The sequence below is a fragment of the Mus musculus genome, chromosome 15 (genome assembly GCF_000001635.26).
Source record: "Mus musculus strain C57BL/6J chromosome 15, GRCm38.p6 C57BL/6J".
NCBI lineage: Eukaryota > Metazoa > Chordata > Mammalia > Rodentia > Muridae > Mus > Mus musculus.
This window is the reverse complement of record NC_000081.6, coordinates 35603663-35618768: the sequence shown is the minus strand read 5'-3', so window position 1 is coordinate 35618768 and position 15106 is coordinate 35603663. Positions and strand designations below refer to the sequence as shown.

Here is a 15106-nt window from a genome sequence, read left to right as displayed (position 1 = left end):
GAATTTCATTTTCAATACCCACATGCTTAAAGGACAGAAATAACTCCTATAAACACCTCAATAAATAGACAGATGATAGATAGATAGATGATGATAAATAGACAGATGGTTGATAGATAAATAGATAGATAGATAGATAGATAGATAGATAGATAGATAGATAGATCATGTATGGATGGATGGGTGAATGTTTAAAAAGAGGCAGGTGGGGAGAGCTGCATTGTACTGGAAAGGAACTTCTATAATATGGAATGATAGTGGAAATTAATTTTTTTAAATACTTCAAAATCTGGCCTGGTTGATAACTATTAAAGCTGGAATAGATATATGTACTATGAATTTATGACCATTGGCCGATCAGATTCAATAATATGCTACAGGAGATTATTTTTAAAATAGGATTCAACATTGACTATGTGGAAAATATACAATAGTATATTTGAAGTTAAAAATGTAAATTTTATGATAATTAATGATGTACACAAAACCAGGTGATATGAATTCATAGTAATTGTAATGAGGCAGAATACAACGTGACTGGCATATCACAGCTGAAATGTTATGGAAGTGGCAACTTTTAATAAGTGTTCTCTTTAGGTGTAAATGAGCAAGATTTGAAAGGGGGCTCTGAGAATCTGATTAAAAATTATATTTGGTCACTTAAGTACATCCTCCAGCCCAACAATAAAAGAAATAGTTCCTCAGAATTTCAAACCAGCACATCTATAACTGATTTTATTCCACCAGCCAAAAGATGAATTTATATATTCATCAATACAATTCTTACTATAAAACTTGATAGAATTTTAAAGCCATTCTTCATCTAATCATCGCAATGTTGATGGCAAGGTTTAAGGACAAAAAGGTAGGGTATTTAAAGGAAGAGAAGTCTTTTAATAAAACAAATAAACATTAAAAAAAATTTAGCATTTAGAATGAAGTGTACCAACCTGGGGATTAGAGCATTTTATCTCTAATGACTCTAAGTCAACATGAAGACAGACAACAAATGAATGCCTTCCATCGGGTCCCACAGGAAGCAGCTTTTGAGATGTGACTGCTAGAGTAGAGGTACATCCCATAGGCTCCACAAGGGAAAGAGTCACTTGCTTTCCAAGAAGGGTATATATGCTGAAATGATGCAAGCTTATGGTCCAAGGAAATGCATCACCTATAAGGGAACAAAACAGAAAAATGAGACCAACAAAATTACACAATTAATGAATACAAATAAAAAATTATTTAAAATTTCAATCTGAAATATAGCACAACATAACAAAGGTAGGATCTCAGAGACTAAGGTAGTAAATGATTTACATGCTACTTAAATAATTTAACTTTAGTATTTGTAGTTACTATAATATACTTCTATACTTTTCATACATTGTAAGCATAAGAAGAAACCTGGCTATGAAATGAGAGAGGAGAATAATATGGATGTTTTTGTGTGGTGGCAACTCACACCAGAATTAATGGTGATGGAGCATGCTAATGAATCAGGCTTCTGGTGCTATGTTAGAAGTACTTAGTCAGAAATTCTGTGGATGGAAATCAGGCATATTTCTACATATTCCTTGTGTGGCTCTCAAAGCACATGAGATATATTTTAAAGGATGCAGGCTTGACTAAAAATTTAGCATTCATAAATATCATAACTGAAAGAAAAATATTTCTTTTACTGTTCTAGTAATTTATCTAATGTGCAATGTATTTATAAGTAGAAGCATAGACTATATAACATCTTAGAATTTTATACTGTATTATAGGTAAAGTAGACGGATATAATTCCAATTGGAATATTGAAAATTCATTATTCTGGTATATATAGATATAGATATAGATATAGATATAGATATAGATATATACACACACATATATATATTTGTAATTACTATATATACTTCTATACCTTTCATACATTATAAGCATAAGAAGAATGTTAAATACAAGAAATAAAAACAGAAATAGAAGTCCTAACACCCTCTTTGCCACTATAGTAGATAGTAAATGTTCCATATATATATATATATATGGAACATTTACTATCTACTATATATATATATATATATATATATATAATAAATAGTGGATATATAGTGAAAAATAGTGGATATTCATACATAGTGGATATTAATGTTCCATCAAATACCATATACATATATGATAAATGTGAACATTCAAAATATCTAAACCAGGAAACTCTGAAATTGGGAGTTTAGGTAATATAATAAATACAGGTAGAGGGTAGTTGGTAACTTGGCTAGAAACAATAATTTCATAGTAGGACATGGTCCGCCCTGCACACCTTGCCTGTTCCAGATATAATATTTTCCTACTAAGGAAAAAAATGAGTACTTTAAATCATCTGTAACTGATTTTAAACTAATTTTTAAACCTGTATCAAATTCTATGCTGTTTACAAAATTAAACCTCTGCCACCATCATCTCCTGTACTTGGAATGATTTCAGATTCTCACTTTAAATAAATAGGTATATTTGTATGTGTTTCCAAACTTTATTCTAACAAATACTAAGTGATGATTATGGAACAAGATCACATTTAAATTTGTTAAAAACGTCACAGTTGACACTGGCACTCTTAGAAAAAATTCCCAACATGCATGCGAGGAAACATGAGAGACTACCTAGTAGGATGTCTTTAGCCTGCTGGGAACTCTGGCCTTTGTTCCTTCCCTGTGAGTGCTCAGGCCCTGCCTTGTACTTTCAGTCTACAAACAAACAAGGCCCAAACATGCAAAGAGTGAGTTAAACTGAACCTTGAGGATCACTGGTATCTACCCCCAAAACGAACATTTAAGTTATAGCTATCATCATACTCTATATTGAGTAACTGTACACATTCTCCAAGGATTAGAAAAAAAAGTAAGTATGTCCACTCTCTATAGGACACTTGAAGAGTTCTAGCAAATATACTAAGGAACTCAAAAATAAAATAGTATTAATGCCATCTACAAGGGAAAGAAATACATGTGTATGGTATTCTTTCACAAGAGTATATGCACACCTCCATGGTCATAAAAGCACAGCAAAGGCAAGAACTGTTACCACTGCAACCAATACCAACTGGCAAACAGAAAGGAGATGTGACATTGTCAAGCCCAATCAACTCTGTGTTTTTAACAAACCCAATTTGCATAAGACCAGCAGCTAAACTCCAATTCCCTGAAGAAAATCACAAAGTCCACAAAAGCAAACATCCTATGGCAATCCACTCCCCTTAGCAACAGCCAGTCAGGATACAATGGTGGGATCACAGTACATAGAGATAACTGAAGACTTCCCGAAGAGAATAGATAACTTAGCCATGCTGCTCATCAGGAGGTTTTGTAGTCCTGTTCGGTTTGTGTAGATTACACCAGAAATGCAGTTTTAAAAATATTAACTTGTTGACCCATAATGAAAAACCCCTAAGTCTGCTGTTACCACAATAGACTTGGGCTCTCACTCTGACCAGGTGCTATGGTGAGAGTCTGAGAGAGCTTGCTCACAAGCTCATTAAAGACCTTTATGAGTTCTACAATTGAACTGACTCCTTGGTAGTCTTCAGATACCTGCAACTTGGGCATAACAACATAAATGCACAATTGGACTTTCCTTGTCAATGCAAATACAAAGAATATGCTAATATATACCACGTGATGTGAGGATCTCAAAAATCTGTTATACTGGGTGAGTAATGTCAGAAGTAAAAGACTGTATACTGTATGATTCTAGTTTATTAAAATATCCAGAGCAGACAATGTTACGGGGGAAAAAAGCAGGTCAGTGTTTGCTTGTGCCAAGAGGTAGAAAAAGAATAATTGCAACTTTGGGATGATTGACATATTATGCTCAACTGTATCATTGGTAATGGTCAGTTTTAAAATAAAACTATCTTAAAATTGTTGAATTCTGTATCTACAATTCCTTGTAGTAATATTGTGTGTGTGTGTGTGTGTGTGTGTGTGTGTGTGTGTGTGTGTGTGTGTGTGAATGAAAGCAGTAGAAGGACATGACAGGGCACTCCTTTAAATCTGACACTCAGCACACAGAGACTAGCAGATCTTTGTGAATTTGAAACCAAGCTGGTCATACTCTGGTTTCTCTTCAGATCGTATGAAACCAAGCTGGTCAACACAGCAAGTTCCTGGAGAACCAGGGCTACAATCGTGAGGCCCTACATCAAAGTAAGAGACAGACAGACAGACAGACAGACAGACACACACACACACACACACACACAAACATACACACATACACAGAGGAGGGAGGGAGGAGGAAGGGGAGAGGTAGGGAAGGATAGAGGGAGAATAGCAGTGAACACTTGCTTTGAACTATCTTAGGAAAACAAAGTTATCACAGGGCTAATCATGTTCTGCTGTATTTTCACCAACTGTGCTAATGCATTCTATTTCTATAATATACCGCTAATGATCTGTCATTGTCCTTAGAGTTTACCAACATTTCTAATACCACAAATACATTCCCTAGGATCACTTGACTAGCTTTCTAGTAACCAGGACAAAAATATTTCCAAAAGGGAGAAAGTCTTAAAATAAGATGAAAGACTTAGCACAGATTTTTAACATTAAAGTGGAAATGAACTTGAAATGTGCACTTACTTTAAGATGGAATGGATTTCCAGAATATTACCTTTATGAAATATTCAAATAAATTGGGGAGAACAAAAGAAAGCTAAATCCAAGTCTGAAAACTGCAGCATTCTACACTGTCATATTTGTGTATTGTATACCTTCACACAATAAGGAGCATCCATATATGTATCAATGTATCTGTCACACAATATTAAGAAAACTGGGTTGAAATCTTAAATGTCAGAGTGGTTACGATAGAGTGACCTATTTTCTTCTATGTATATACAATTTTTTATAAGAATGTTGCCTTGGCAATCATTAAAAAAAACACATTTTTATTTCAAGAATCAAAGGAAAATGATAGGAACATCTGACAGTACTTGGAATCCATCCAATGCTAAGTGGGAAAGTACATATCCATAAATGCACATGTTTAAAACATAGATCTCACACAACCCAAAGAAGCAGTTCATGAAAGAAAGAGCTAATGAGTTAGCTGCCAATGGACTTAAAATTTTATGATGTGCTAAAGAAGAGTTGAAAACACATGCCACAGATTGGGAGAAAATATTTACACAAGATATCTAATAAATGACTATTATCCAAGACACAAAACTATTAAAAGCAAGAATAAAAGACATTCTATTTAAAAAGTAGACACCTTAACAGGCGTCTTTAACAACAACATAAGTTATATGGTACCATGTAAACCTCATATCTCATGCCACCAAGATGATACAATGTAAGACAAGAGACAAAGTCACACGGTTATCAGCAAGGCAAACACACCATCAAATGCCGGGCTTCACAAGGAAACACATTCATAGCTAGAGTGAAAAAAAGCACACATCTCCCTTTGAAGACATTTTGACAGTATCTTACAAAAGTAAACACTAAGTACACAATCCAACAATCACTCACTTCTTTATCAAGCAGAGATGGATCAACATAAACAAAAGATGTGTGGGTGTGTTATTCATAAATTGCCCAAAGTTGGGAGTGGCCAAGATTTTTCAGATTGGCGAATAAATCAACTGTCCTCCAGACAATGTGATCTTGTGTAAAGAAGGGCTATTAACCCTGAAAACAAGTACAAGAAATGCAACTGAGCATCTTAAAGAAGTTGATGTGAGACAACTACATACTGGATGTCACACTACATTATATCTAAAAATGTCTAGTTAGGAGACAGTGATCTAATGAGATCACTGAGCATCAGCTGTGCTAGCAGACAAAGGAGCAGGGAGATGACTAAGTGTAGCTCTGAGAAACTTGTGGGCAGAGAAAATACTGTGTAAGAAAAGATAATGATAAAAAATTGTCATTAAACACGCCTATCAATTTACATAATGTATATAACCAAAATCCAGTACTAAAGTACACTATAAACTGAGAGGTAGAGATGCCTGAACAGGCCTATTGACTGTTGCCAATAGAACACTCAAGTCTGTGATATTATGAAGTGGGAAAGGAAAATGCCAGGGCAGGGAAAATATAGGAAATTTCTGTAATGTAACCCTCATTTAATTTTGTTGTGAACCTAAAATTAAGTGACATTATGTTATCAAACATATAATATGTTAACTTTAAAATATAAACACTAAAAAGAAAAAATTGCCTTTTCTTGATGTCCAAAATATATATTTCTTTAAAAAGTGATCAGGAGCCAGGCGGTGGTGGCGCACGCCTTTGATCCCAGCACTTGGGAGGCAAAGGCAGGCAAATTTCTGAGTTCAAGGCCAGCCTGGTCTACAGAGTGAGCTCCAGGACAGCCAGGTTCTACACAGAGAAACCCTGTCATGAAAAAAAACAAAACAAAACAAAACAAAAAAACAAAAAAAAATTTTTTTAATTAAAAAAAAAAGTGATCAGGAAACCACATAAGAGATTTAGTTCTGTCACACTAGTTCATGTTTTAAAGTAAATGTTCTAGACATTAAGAAATGCAAAACTGGCTAGCATAGCGTGGATGGTATAAGAATCCATTTTTAGCATTAGAACCTAGAGAATGGATAGAAATAAATAAAGTATGGAGTAGACTGAATATGATGCAAAACCAGACTTCTGGTAGCAACCATATTAGCTAGATGTAAGTGCTACAAAAGCTGTGCCACAAAAGACCTGACAGCCTACCTAATCTAATCCTTGCAAGGCTGATATGGGAGAATAGTAAACTCAATACTAGCCAGGTCTCAGGCATAGGCTACAATTTAACATCATTTGTAAAACCTGGATGGTCATTTTCAACGTACTTAAACTATCACCATCAAAAGAAAATTAAAAGTTCTTCTCTGAGAGTTGAAGGATTTCTATTTGCACATACAATTTAAGAATTGGATTAAACAAACCTAGAGAAAATAGAAAAACAAAACATTGTAACAACATATAACCATCTTTATAAATGACAGAAGTTGATTATGAAACAGTTTTTAAAATGTAGAATGAAACAATGCACATAAGCTGACAGGGTGAACAGAAACAAGAAGGCAGAACACTTGTGTTTTACATAAATTCTGAATAATTTCACATCAGTTTCTACAGAAACTCACTAAATCCAACAACAGCAAAGTTTTAACTTACAAATGATCTCAATATTCCATTTCTGTCAAAATATTTTATTAAAGTACAGGCAATTTTTTTCAAAGAAGAAATAACAAAACTCTGCTAAGCACAGGGGAAAGCCCATCTGCTCAGAGGTGTTGGCTGGATGTAGCAAATTACATCTGCAAGGCCCACTGCAAGGGCTCCCTGACCAAGCTCACCATGTTGATTTTGACCCAAACACCCTACAAAGACTGAAGCTGGCTACAGCAGAGATCACTGTTTTCCACTGCATCTGAAATCAGATGATACATTTCAGTAAAGAATTCCACATTTTGAACTTTAAAAATAAGTAAATACAGAAAGAGCTTCAAATCTCCAATTAAATAACTTCCACTTTATCCCATTAATCATTTCTGTAATTTTCTACAAAGGTTCTCAATAAAGGTTCTATTTGAATTACTGATGGACTTTCAAGTGAGTCAGAAATTAACCATTCAATTTCAAATATATTTTTGGCTTACAGCTAGCCAACCTATTTATGAAGAGTTACCTATAAACTTCATTCAGACTACAAGTATTATAGTAAGCTCGGTCCTTTACACATGCCATGCTAGACAGTGGGACTGAGCAGGAGTAAGAGGGTTCAGATCTATTCTCCTCACTGTTGTAGGGAAAGCTCAAGATAAATAGAAATAACAGAGGTCAGGATATGGATTATGATGAGAGGGAAAGATAAATGAATGAAAACAGGGAGAGAAGGCTAGAAAAGAGACACCTGCAAACCCTGCAGTGGGCAGCCTAGTATCCAAAAGGAGACCTGCTACAACAGAAATTATTTTAAAAGTCAGTCACAGAAGACCATACACTATGACTCCATTTATATGAAGTATCTAAAATACCAAATTTATACGTATATAATGCAGACTAGTAATTGCTACCAGGCCGAGTCTAGAAGTAAAGGAGAGCAATGATGGTTCCACAAAATTGTGAACATTCTAAAGAATATTAACTTAGATACTTTAAAAGGAATTTTGTCACATGGGAATTACATTTTTAAAAGTTGTTATGCAAATATTAATGAATGTCAGTAAAATGCAGGGAGAAATAATTTAAACCTCATAAAATTAATTCCATACTTAAAAAAAAAAGTACCCAGAATTCAATAGTGAAGCTTAACATAGTCTTTATCAGCAGAGCATTTTGCATGGGATGTAAAAATATCTGAGTTGGAGTCTCAGTACCACAAGACAGGGGCAGGGGGACTTCCTAGTTTCCAAACTGAAATTTGAAAGAATGAATGTATACAAGATGTAAGAGAAAGGATACTTACATCACAAGACAAAGATGATACAAATAGAACTTTTTAAAACTCTCCTTTTAATATCTCATATTACCAACCTACAGAAGTTTCTAATGGAGCTTTCTGATCAAGAGAAGCAGAGAAATGAACGCCAAAATTTGGAGCTATAACACAGGATATCTGCTTTTAGTGATGGACAAAATATACAGTGACCCAAATACCAGAACTCTTCATTCTTACATCCTCATAATGTGAACAAGGTGTTGAACTATTTAGTATTGTCGAAATTTGAGCTGTGTTACTGAAATACAGAATATTATTTTCCTTATGACTCCACACTTTCCAAATTCACCTTTTGTTTGAAAAGAGTATGTCTCAATTCAAAGAGGTATGAATTTACAACTGAAAATACTGCAATCCAAGAAGTACACACTTGAAAATGACCCACAGTCAAGTCATCTCACAATTATTTAGCTTGTGTAAAATAAATTAGAATCCTGAAAAGTAATATATTCAATTGCTTCTATATAATATACCCATTCATAACTCAAGTGGTTTCAATTAAAATCACCCTCTTTGATTTTTACTTTGGCCTAGAAAAATACTCCAAACCACCAGCCAATTCCCATCACCTAGGGAATCAGACTCTTAGTGTACACACAGGGACCTCATAGCACTTCCTGCTGTCCTTTCTGCCTTTCCTTCTATCCCATCTATAGTACGTTGAGATTCTGTTGACCCACAGAAGCTGCTACTCTAGGTAGACTGAAGGAACACCGCCATCCTTCTTCCTAGCCTTCATTCAGATCTCTCCAGACTTACCTTGGCCTGCTGGAAACTGTCCAACCAGCTCAGCCCCAGCCACTATAGATGTGGTCTCTTGGTGCAGACCCAAGTTTCCCCTTGCTCTTCCTAGCTGCCCTTTTCACCCTTTCCTTCTAGCCCATGTCTAATCCTTCTTTGACTCCCTATACATCAGCAGATATGTCTCTACAAGAAACCCCATACCCACCACACTTGGCTTCAATTCAGAAATGGCATGACCTCCACTCTTGGCTAGGACTAAGATGGGCCAACAACAACCAACAAACATTAATACTACTCTTTCAGCAAATATATCTACATCCGATTACGATATCAGATCCCAGGGTAAAAACACAAACAGCCTCTTTCAGAATCCAGGAATGCTACCGTTTTAGTCCCCCAAAAAAGCAATCTAGCTGAAGCACAGGACAAAGACTTCTAAATCACAGTCATGAACTTGTTTAAAAACTTTAAAAAGGAGATAAATAAATGCCTTAGAGAGCATGAAAATATAAACAGTTCAAAAATTAATAAAAGCAAGTCAAGACATGAAAGAATTTACAAAAGAAATACAATCACTAAAAGAATGCAAACTGAAATAAAAATGGAAGTGGAAACGCATGATGTCACAAAAACCGCAGAGGTAAGCTTCAGCAACAGATTAAAAGACATGGCAGAGAGAACTGAAGGTCTTAAAAACAAGGTAGGAAAACACAAATATCTAGGGCAAAGAAAATATTAAATCTACAAAAATACAAGCACAAAACTTTCAGAAAATATGAAACACCATGAAAGAAATCAAACCTATAAACAATCGCTATAGAAGTTAGAGAAGAAAGAATCCCAGGACAAAAGACACAGAAGATATTTCTAACAAAGTCATTGAAGAAAGTTTTCCCTAGCTAAAGAAAAGACACCTACCTAGAAACAAACTGCATGCAGATCATGAAACAGGGTGAAAAAGGAATTTCCCCATGAGACACATAATCAAAACAGCAAATGAACAAAACAAAGAAAGGTTAGTAAAAGTAGCAAGGGAAAAGGAACAATCAGCCAGAAAGGCAGGCCCACTAGAATAACACAGCATGTTTTAATGAATGCTCTGACAGCCCCAAGATCCTGGGCGCTTTTAAGCTCTGAGAGGCCACTGATGACAGCCAGCCCAGAATACTATATGCAGTAAAACTATCAATCACAATCTAGGAAAAAGAAACCATTCCATGATAAAAATCACATTTAATCCACTCTGTTTACCAATTCTGCTCACTAGGACAACTTTATTCTGAGGAGAAAGCTTATACCTAGAGCCAAATGAATTCAGTGCACAATCCTATCATACCTTAAAAATCAGTACCCCTCAAATTATTAAGCAAAATAAAAATTGAAGGAAAATTTCCTAATTTTTTTTATAAAGCCACTATTACCTTGATACCAAAACCACAGAAACACAGTCCCCAAAATAAAGAAAGAAAATTATAGGCTAGTATCCCTTTTGAATAGAGATATAAAATGTATCAATAAAATAGTTATAAGCTGAATAAGAATGTATAAAAAAGTTTATCCACCATAATCAACTTGGCTTATTTATCGCTGGCAGGATTGCAAACTGGTATAACCTCTACTGAAATCAGTATGGCAGTTCCTTAAAAATCTGAAAATCGCTTTAATATTATATCCAGCTACACCACTAATGGGTATATACCCAAAGTACTCTATATCATACTACAAAGATACTAGCCCATCCATGAACACTGTTGCTCTATTCATTTCAGTCAGAAACTAGAAACAGTCTAGGTGACCATCACTAATGAATGGATAATTCAAATTTACACAATGTAATATTATGTAGCCATTAAGAAAAATGGAAATTGCAGGTAAATTAGCCTGATTGAGGTAACTAGGACACCAAAGACAAACACTGACTCTCTTCCTAGACATGTAGATGGTAGCTTTCATGCTACAGCTCTGTGTGTTTCAATCTAAACAGGCACAGAGTCTAGATAACTAAGAGGGGGTGGGACTAGGCTTGGGGAGATCCTCCAGAAAAGGAGAAACAGAGTAGAGTGTAACAAAGGGAGCTAGAATGGATGGAAGGGCATGGATGCACAGGCAAGAGGGGGGAGGGGATAGGGGCACTAACACTTAAAAAATTGAAATGTACCCTCTTCAAGGATGGGCCGGGGAATCACAAACGGAATCTCCTGCAGAGGTTCCATGTACTTGTGACCAGCACTAATAATCTTTATTTGCGGCAAACACAGGACAAGTGTCCCTGGTATGCTGGTTTGTCCATGGTACCAACTTCTTACTGTTCCAGGGATGTCACCAGACACAATTGTACTTGGGGAAGGCAGGTTGTCATTTGGAATGAATACACAGCAAGACTGTACATCAAGCTAGAAAAGAAAAGCATAATTAAATTATTATTAAATTATTAAGGTCAAATCAAACTTACAGTTGAACTACTAATATCATCACAATAAATAATGAAGTAAAAAATGGAACACATACCCTTAATATTTCTTCATGAGTTAGTTTACTTAAGAAATTCATGCTGGGCAGTGGTGGCGCATGCCTTTGATCCCAGCACTTGGAAGGCAGAGGCAGGTGGATTTCTGAGTTTGAGGCTAGCCTGGATTACTAAGTGAGTTCCAGGACAGCCAGGGCTATACAGAGAAACCTTGTCTCAAAAAAAACCCAAAAACCAAAAACCAAATAAACAAAAAACAAACAAAAAAATCCAAATGACAATTGGAAAAGCATTGCTTTAAGCTATAAACCCGATTCAAGCACCCAGTAACCTGAGACCAAAACTGCAGCTGCCCTTCACTTATCTTCAAGAATCAGGAAGAACTCAGGACATGTGCTGGGAGATGCTAAAGACACAGACTTCCTGCTTCTCCAGGTCATTAGATGATGCTAGCGACAAGCAGATAAGGCTACTAACTTTTTGTTTTGTTTTTTTAGAGACAGGGTTTCTCTGTGTAGCCCTGGATGTCCTGGAATTCACTCTGAGACCAGGCTGGCCTCAAACTCAGAGAGCCACCTGCCTCTGCCTCCCAAGTGCTGCAATTAAAGGCTTGAACCATTATTGCCTGGTGACATTTTATTTTTAATAATGCTATTTCTATGCCTATTCAGGCCCTGTATTTAAAAATTAGATACTAAAATAGATGAACACATACTTAGAATACCCAGTACGTAGTAACTCTAAACAATCATTAAAAGAATGTGTCTAGGTCCCTGATATAGCTGTCTCTTATGAGGCTATGCCAGTGCCTGGCAAATACAGAAGTGGATGCTCACAGTCATCTATTGGATGGAACACAGGGCCCCCAATGGAGGAGTTAGAGAAAGTACCCAAGGAGCTGAAGGGGTCTGCAACCCTATAGGAGGAACAACAATATGAACTAATCAGTAACCCCCAGAGCTCGTGTCTCTAGCTGCATATGTATCAGAAGATGGCCTAGTTGGCCATCAGTGGAAAGAGAGGCCCATTGGTCGTGCAAACTTTATATGCCCCAGTACAGGGGAATGCCAGGGCCAAGAAGTGTAAGTGGGTGGGTAGGGGAGCAGGGCAGGGGGAGGGTATGGAGGACTTTTGGGATGGCATTTGAAATGTAAATGAAGAAAATATCTAAGGAAAAATTGTTTAAAAATTGTTTAAATTAAAAAAAAGGATGTGTCTATGTAACAAACATTGTGTACACACTCTATGAGGCAAAATGTATATATGTGCACGCATGTGCCTTATGTGTTACACATGGTAATATGAAGTTTTAGAAATCAAAGTGCTAGCAGGGTGTGGTGGTGCACACCTTTAATCCCAGCACTCGGGAGGCAAAGACAGGCGGATTTCTGAGTTTGAGACCAGCCTGGTCTACAAAGTGAGTTCCACGACAGCCAGGGTTACACTGAGAAACCCTGTCTTGAAAAAAAAAAAAAAAGAAGAAGAAGAAGAACAGATCAAAATGCTTTGTCTCACTTTAGTCTTCAATTTATTATGTAAATTGTAATTTTACATAAGTGTTTAACTCCCCTTAAAAATTGATTAACTCATCAGAAATATAGAGCATTAAAGCCAAATATGCCCAAATGCAAAACTCAATGATATCAGTTTTGTTATTAATAATTCAGAAGTAGTAAAGATTAAGTTATATTAGTCTTAGTTGACGCTTACAAAATAATATTAGTTTTGAGGTTATAATAATGTCTTAAATCTAACACACTTCAATTATTTTGTTAAATATAAATTATTACTTAATAGAATCCTATTAAAACTGTGCAACAAAGATGTGATTTAAAGGTATGATAAAACAAGTATTACTTAGTTAAGTTTAGGGATACTTTAAGTAATTGTATTAGCAAGGAGAATAATCAATAATGAAAGACACAGTAGTATCCATTCTTTTAGGTTAATGTATTTCTAGCGAGAACATGGAATTCCACTGTATTGGTTTCACATCTTTGGGTATGGTCAACTACTGAATTTGGTGATGGAAAATAGCACATGACCTTCTGCAAAGACAAATGCATGTGATGGATGTATCAACCTTACCTTGCAGCTTTCACGATGGAAGTAGGTAAGAGGTAAACAGTTAATGATCAGATCAAGATCACAGAATTCTTCTTTGGGACACAAGTCTAAATAGTCTTATATGTATCACTAGTATGTTTTAAATATTTAACATAATGCATTAATAATGTTTAATTGTACAAGTTACAATGGAAGAACCTAAGTGAGCTTTCTTACTTAACTTAGGTTAAGGGACTAAAATATAAATAATATTGACATTTCATATAGATATTATGTTAAAAATGCTGTCAACATTAGAAGGTCATCAGTTTAATATGCTAAAACATGTGACCATACACACAAAGTCAGCTTTAGAAATAAAATTTTAATTGTACTGTGATTTCCAAAATCATAAAACATCCCACTCTACTAACTTAAAAATCAACTATTTCATAGTGTGGAAACAGTGAATAATAAAGCATACATTATCAATAGTATACATATGTATGAGTCCGATTAAATGCTCTGAAACATGAGTTTACTAATATTTGGTATTTATGATGAGGATTCCTCTAGTGATTAGAATCTAAACACACACACTACAAATTGATCAAAATTATTATGGAGAATACCATGTATTCTATAGAGGCCATAACATGAATCTTTTCTACAGTTTTAAAATAACTGTTAAACTGTGTGTCTAAACTGTGGCTTAATGTAAAATGTTAAGTGATTTATATTATTGGGCATAAGTGTGCAGCTGTAAATTCTGCAGTAGTGTAGGGACCTGACAATTCAAGGGGGAAAAAAATGAAGTAATCTGCCAGTAAGACATCCTGAATCTGGGGGTCAGATTTTGTTCATGGAAACCACCTGGTTGGGACCCTCTGCACCACACCAAACACAAATGATCTTTAAAAACCACCCTATTCATTAATGCATTGCAGCTGCACGGTGTTACTCCACTTTTCCATGGCAACATCCTTTCTGTTTCATGGATCCTGTTTCAGTTTTGGTAGCAACAAGTTCTTTTGCCAACATTGAACACATTCATGGTGAAAGTAAGGGGATTACTATAAATTCTTGAACTAGAACCACCTCTATTTGATTCCTACTAGGTTAAGAGCTATGTGCTTAAGTATCAGAGATAGAGGATAAACCAATAAAGTAAAAAAAAAGTTTGGTGTTCATATTTTAACAAATGAAATTATTGCAATGTATTCTTTTTCTTAAACTTCAAGTATATGTGTCATTCAAAAGGATCCATGACTGGTGTTTCCCAGCTCTGTAGGTGAGATTCCAAAATCAGAAGCCTGTTATTTCTAACAAGGGAGTGGATCTAGACAG

The 15106-nt window shown here is 35.5% G+C and overlaps 1 protein-coding gene across 1 annotated transcript in view; it reads right to left on the bottom strand.

Annotated features, from left to right (window-relative positions):
- Vps13b (vacuolar protein sorting 13B) overlaps positions 1-15106 on the bottom strand; it is a 560112-nt gene that overhangs the window by 312461 nt on the left and 232545 nt on the right. Inside the window, exons 23-24 of the mRNA NM_177151.4 lie at positions 11405-11639; positions 951-1171 (exon numbers count right to left, since the gene is read on the bottom strand). Coding sequence (NP_796125.2) covers positions 951-1171; positions 11405-11639 — 456 coding nt within the window. The remainder of the gene's footprint in view (positions 1-950; positions 1172-11404; positions 11640-15106) is intronic.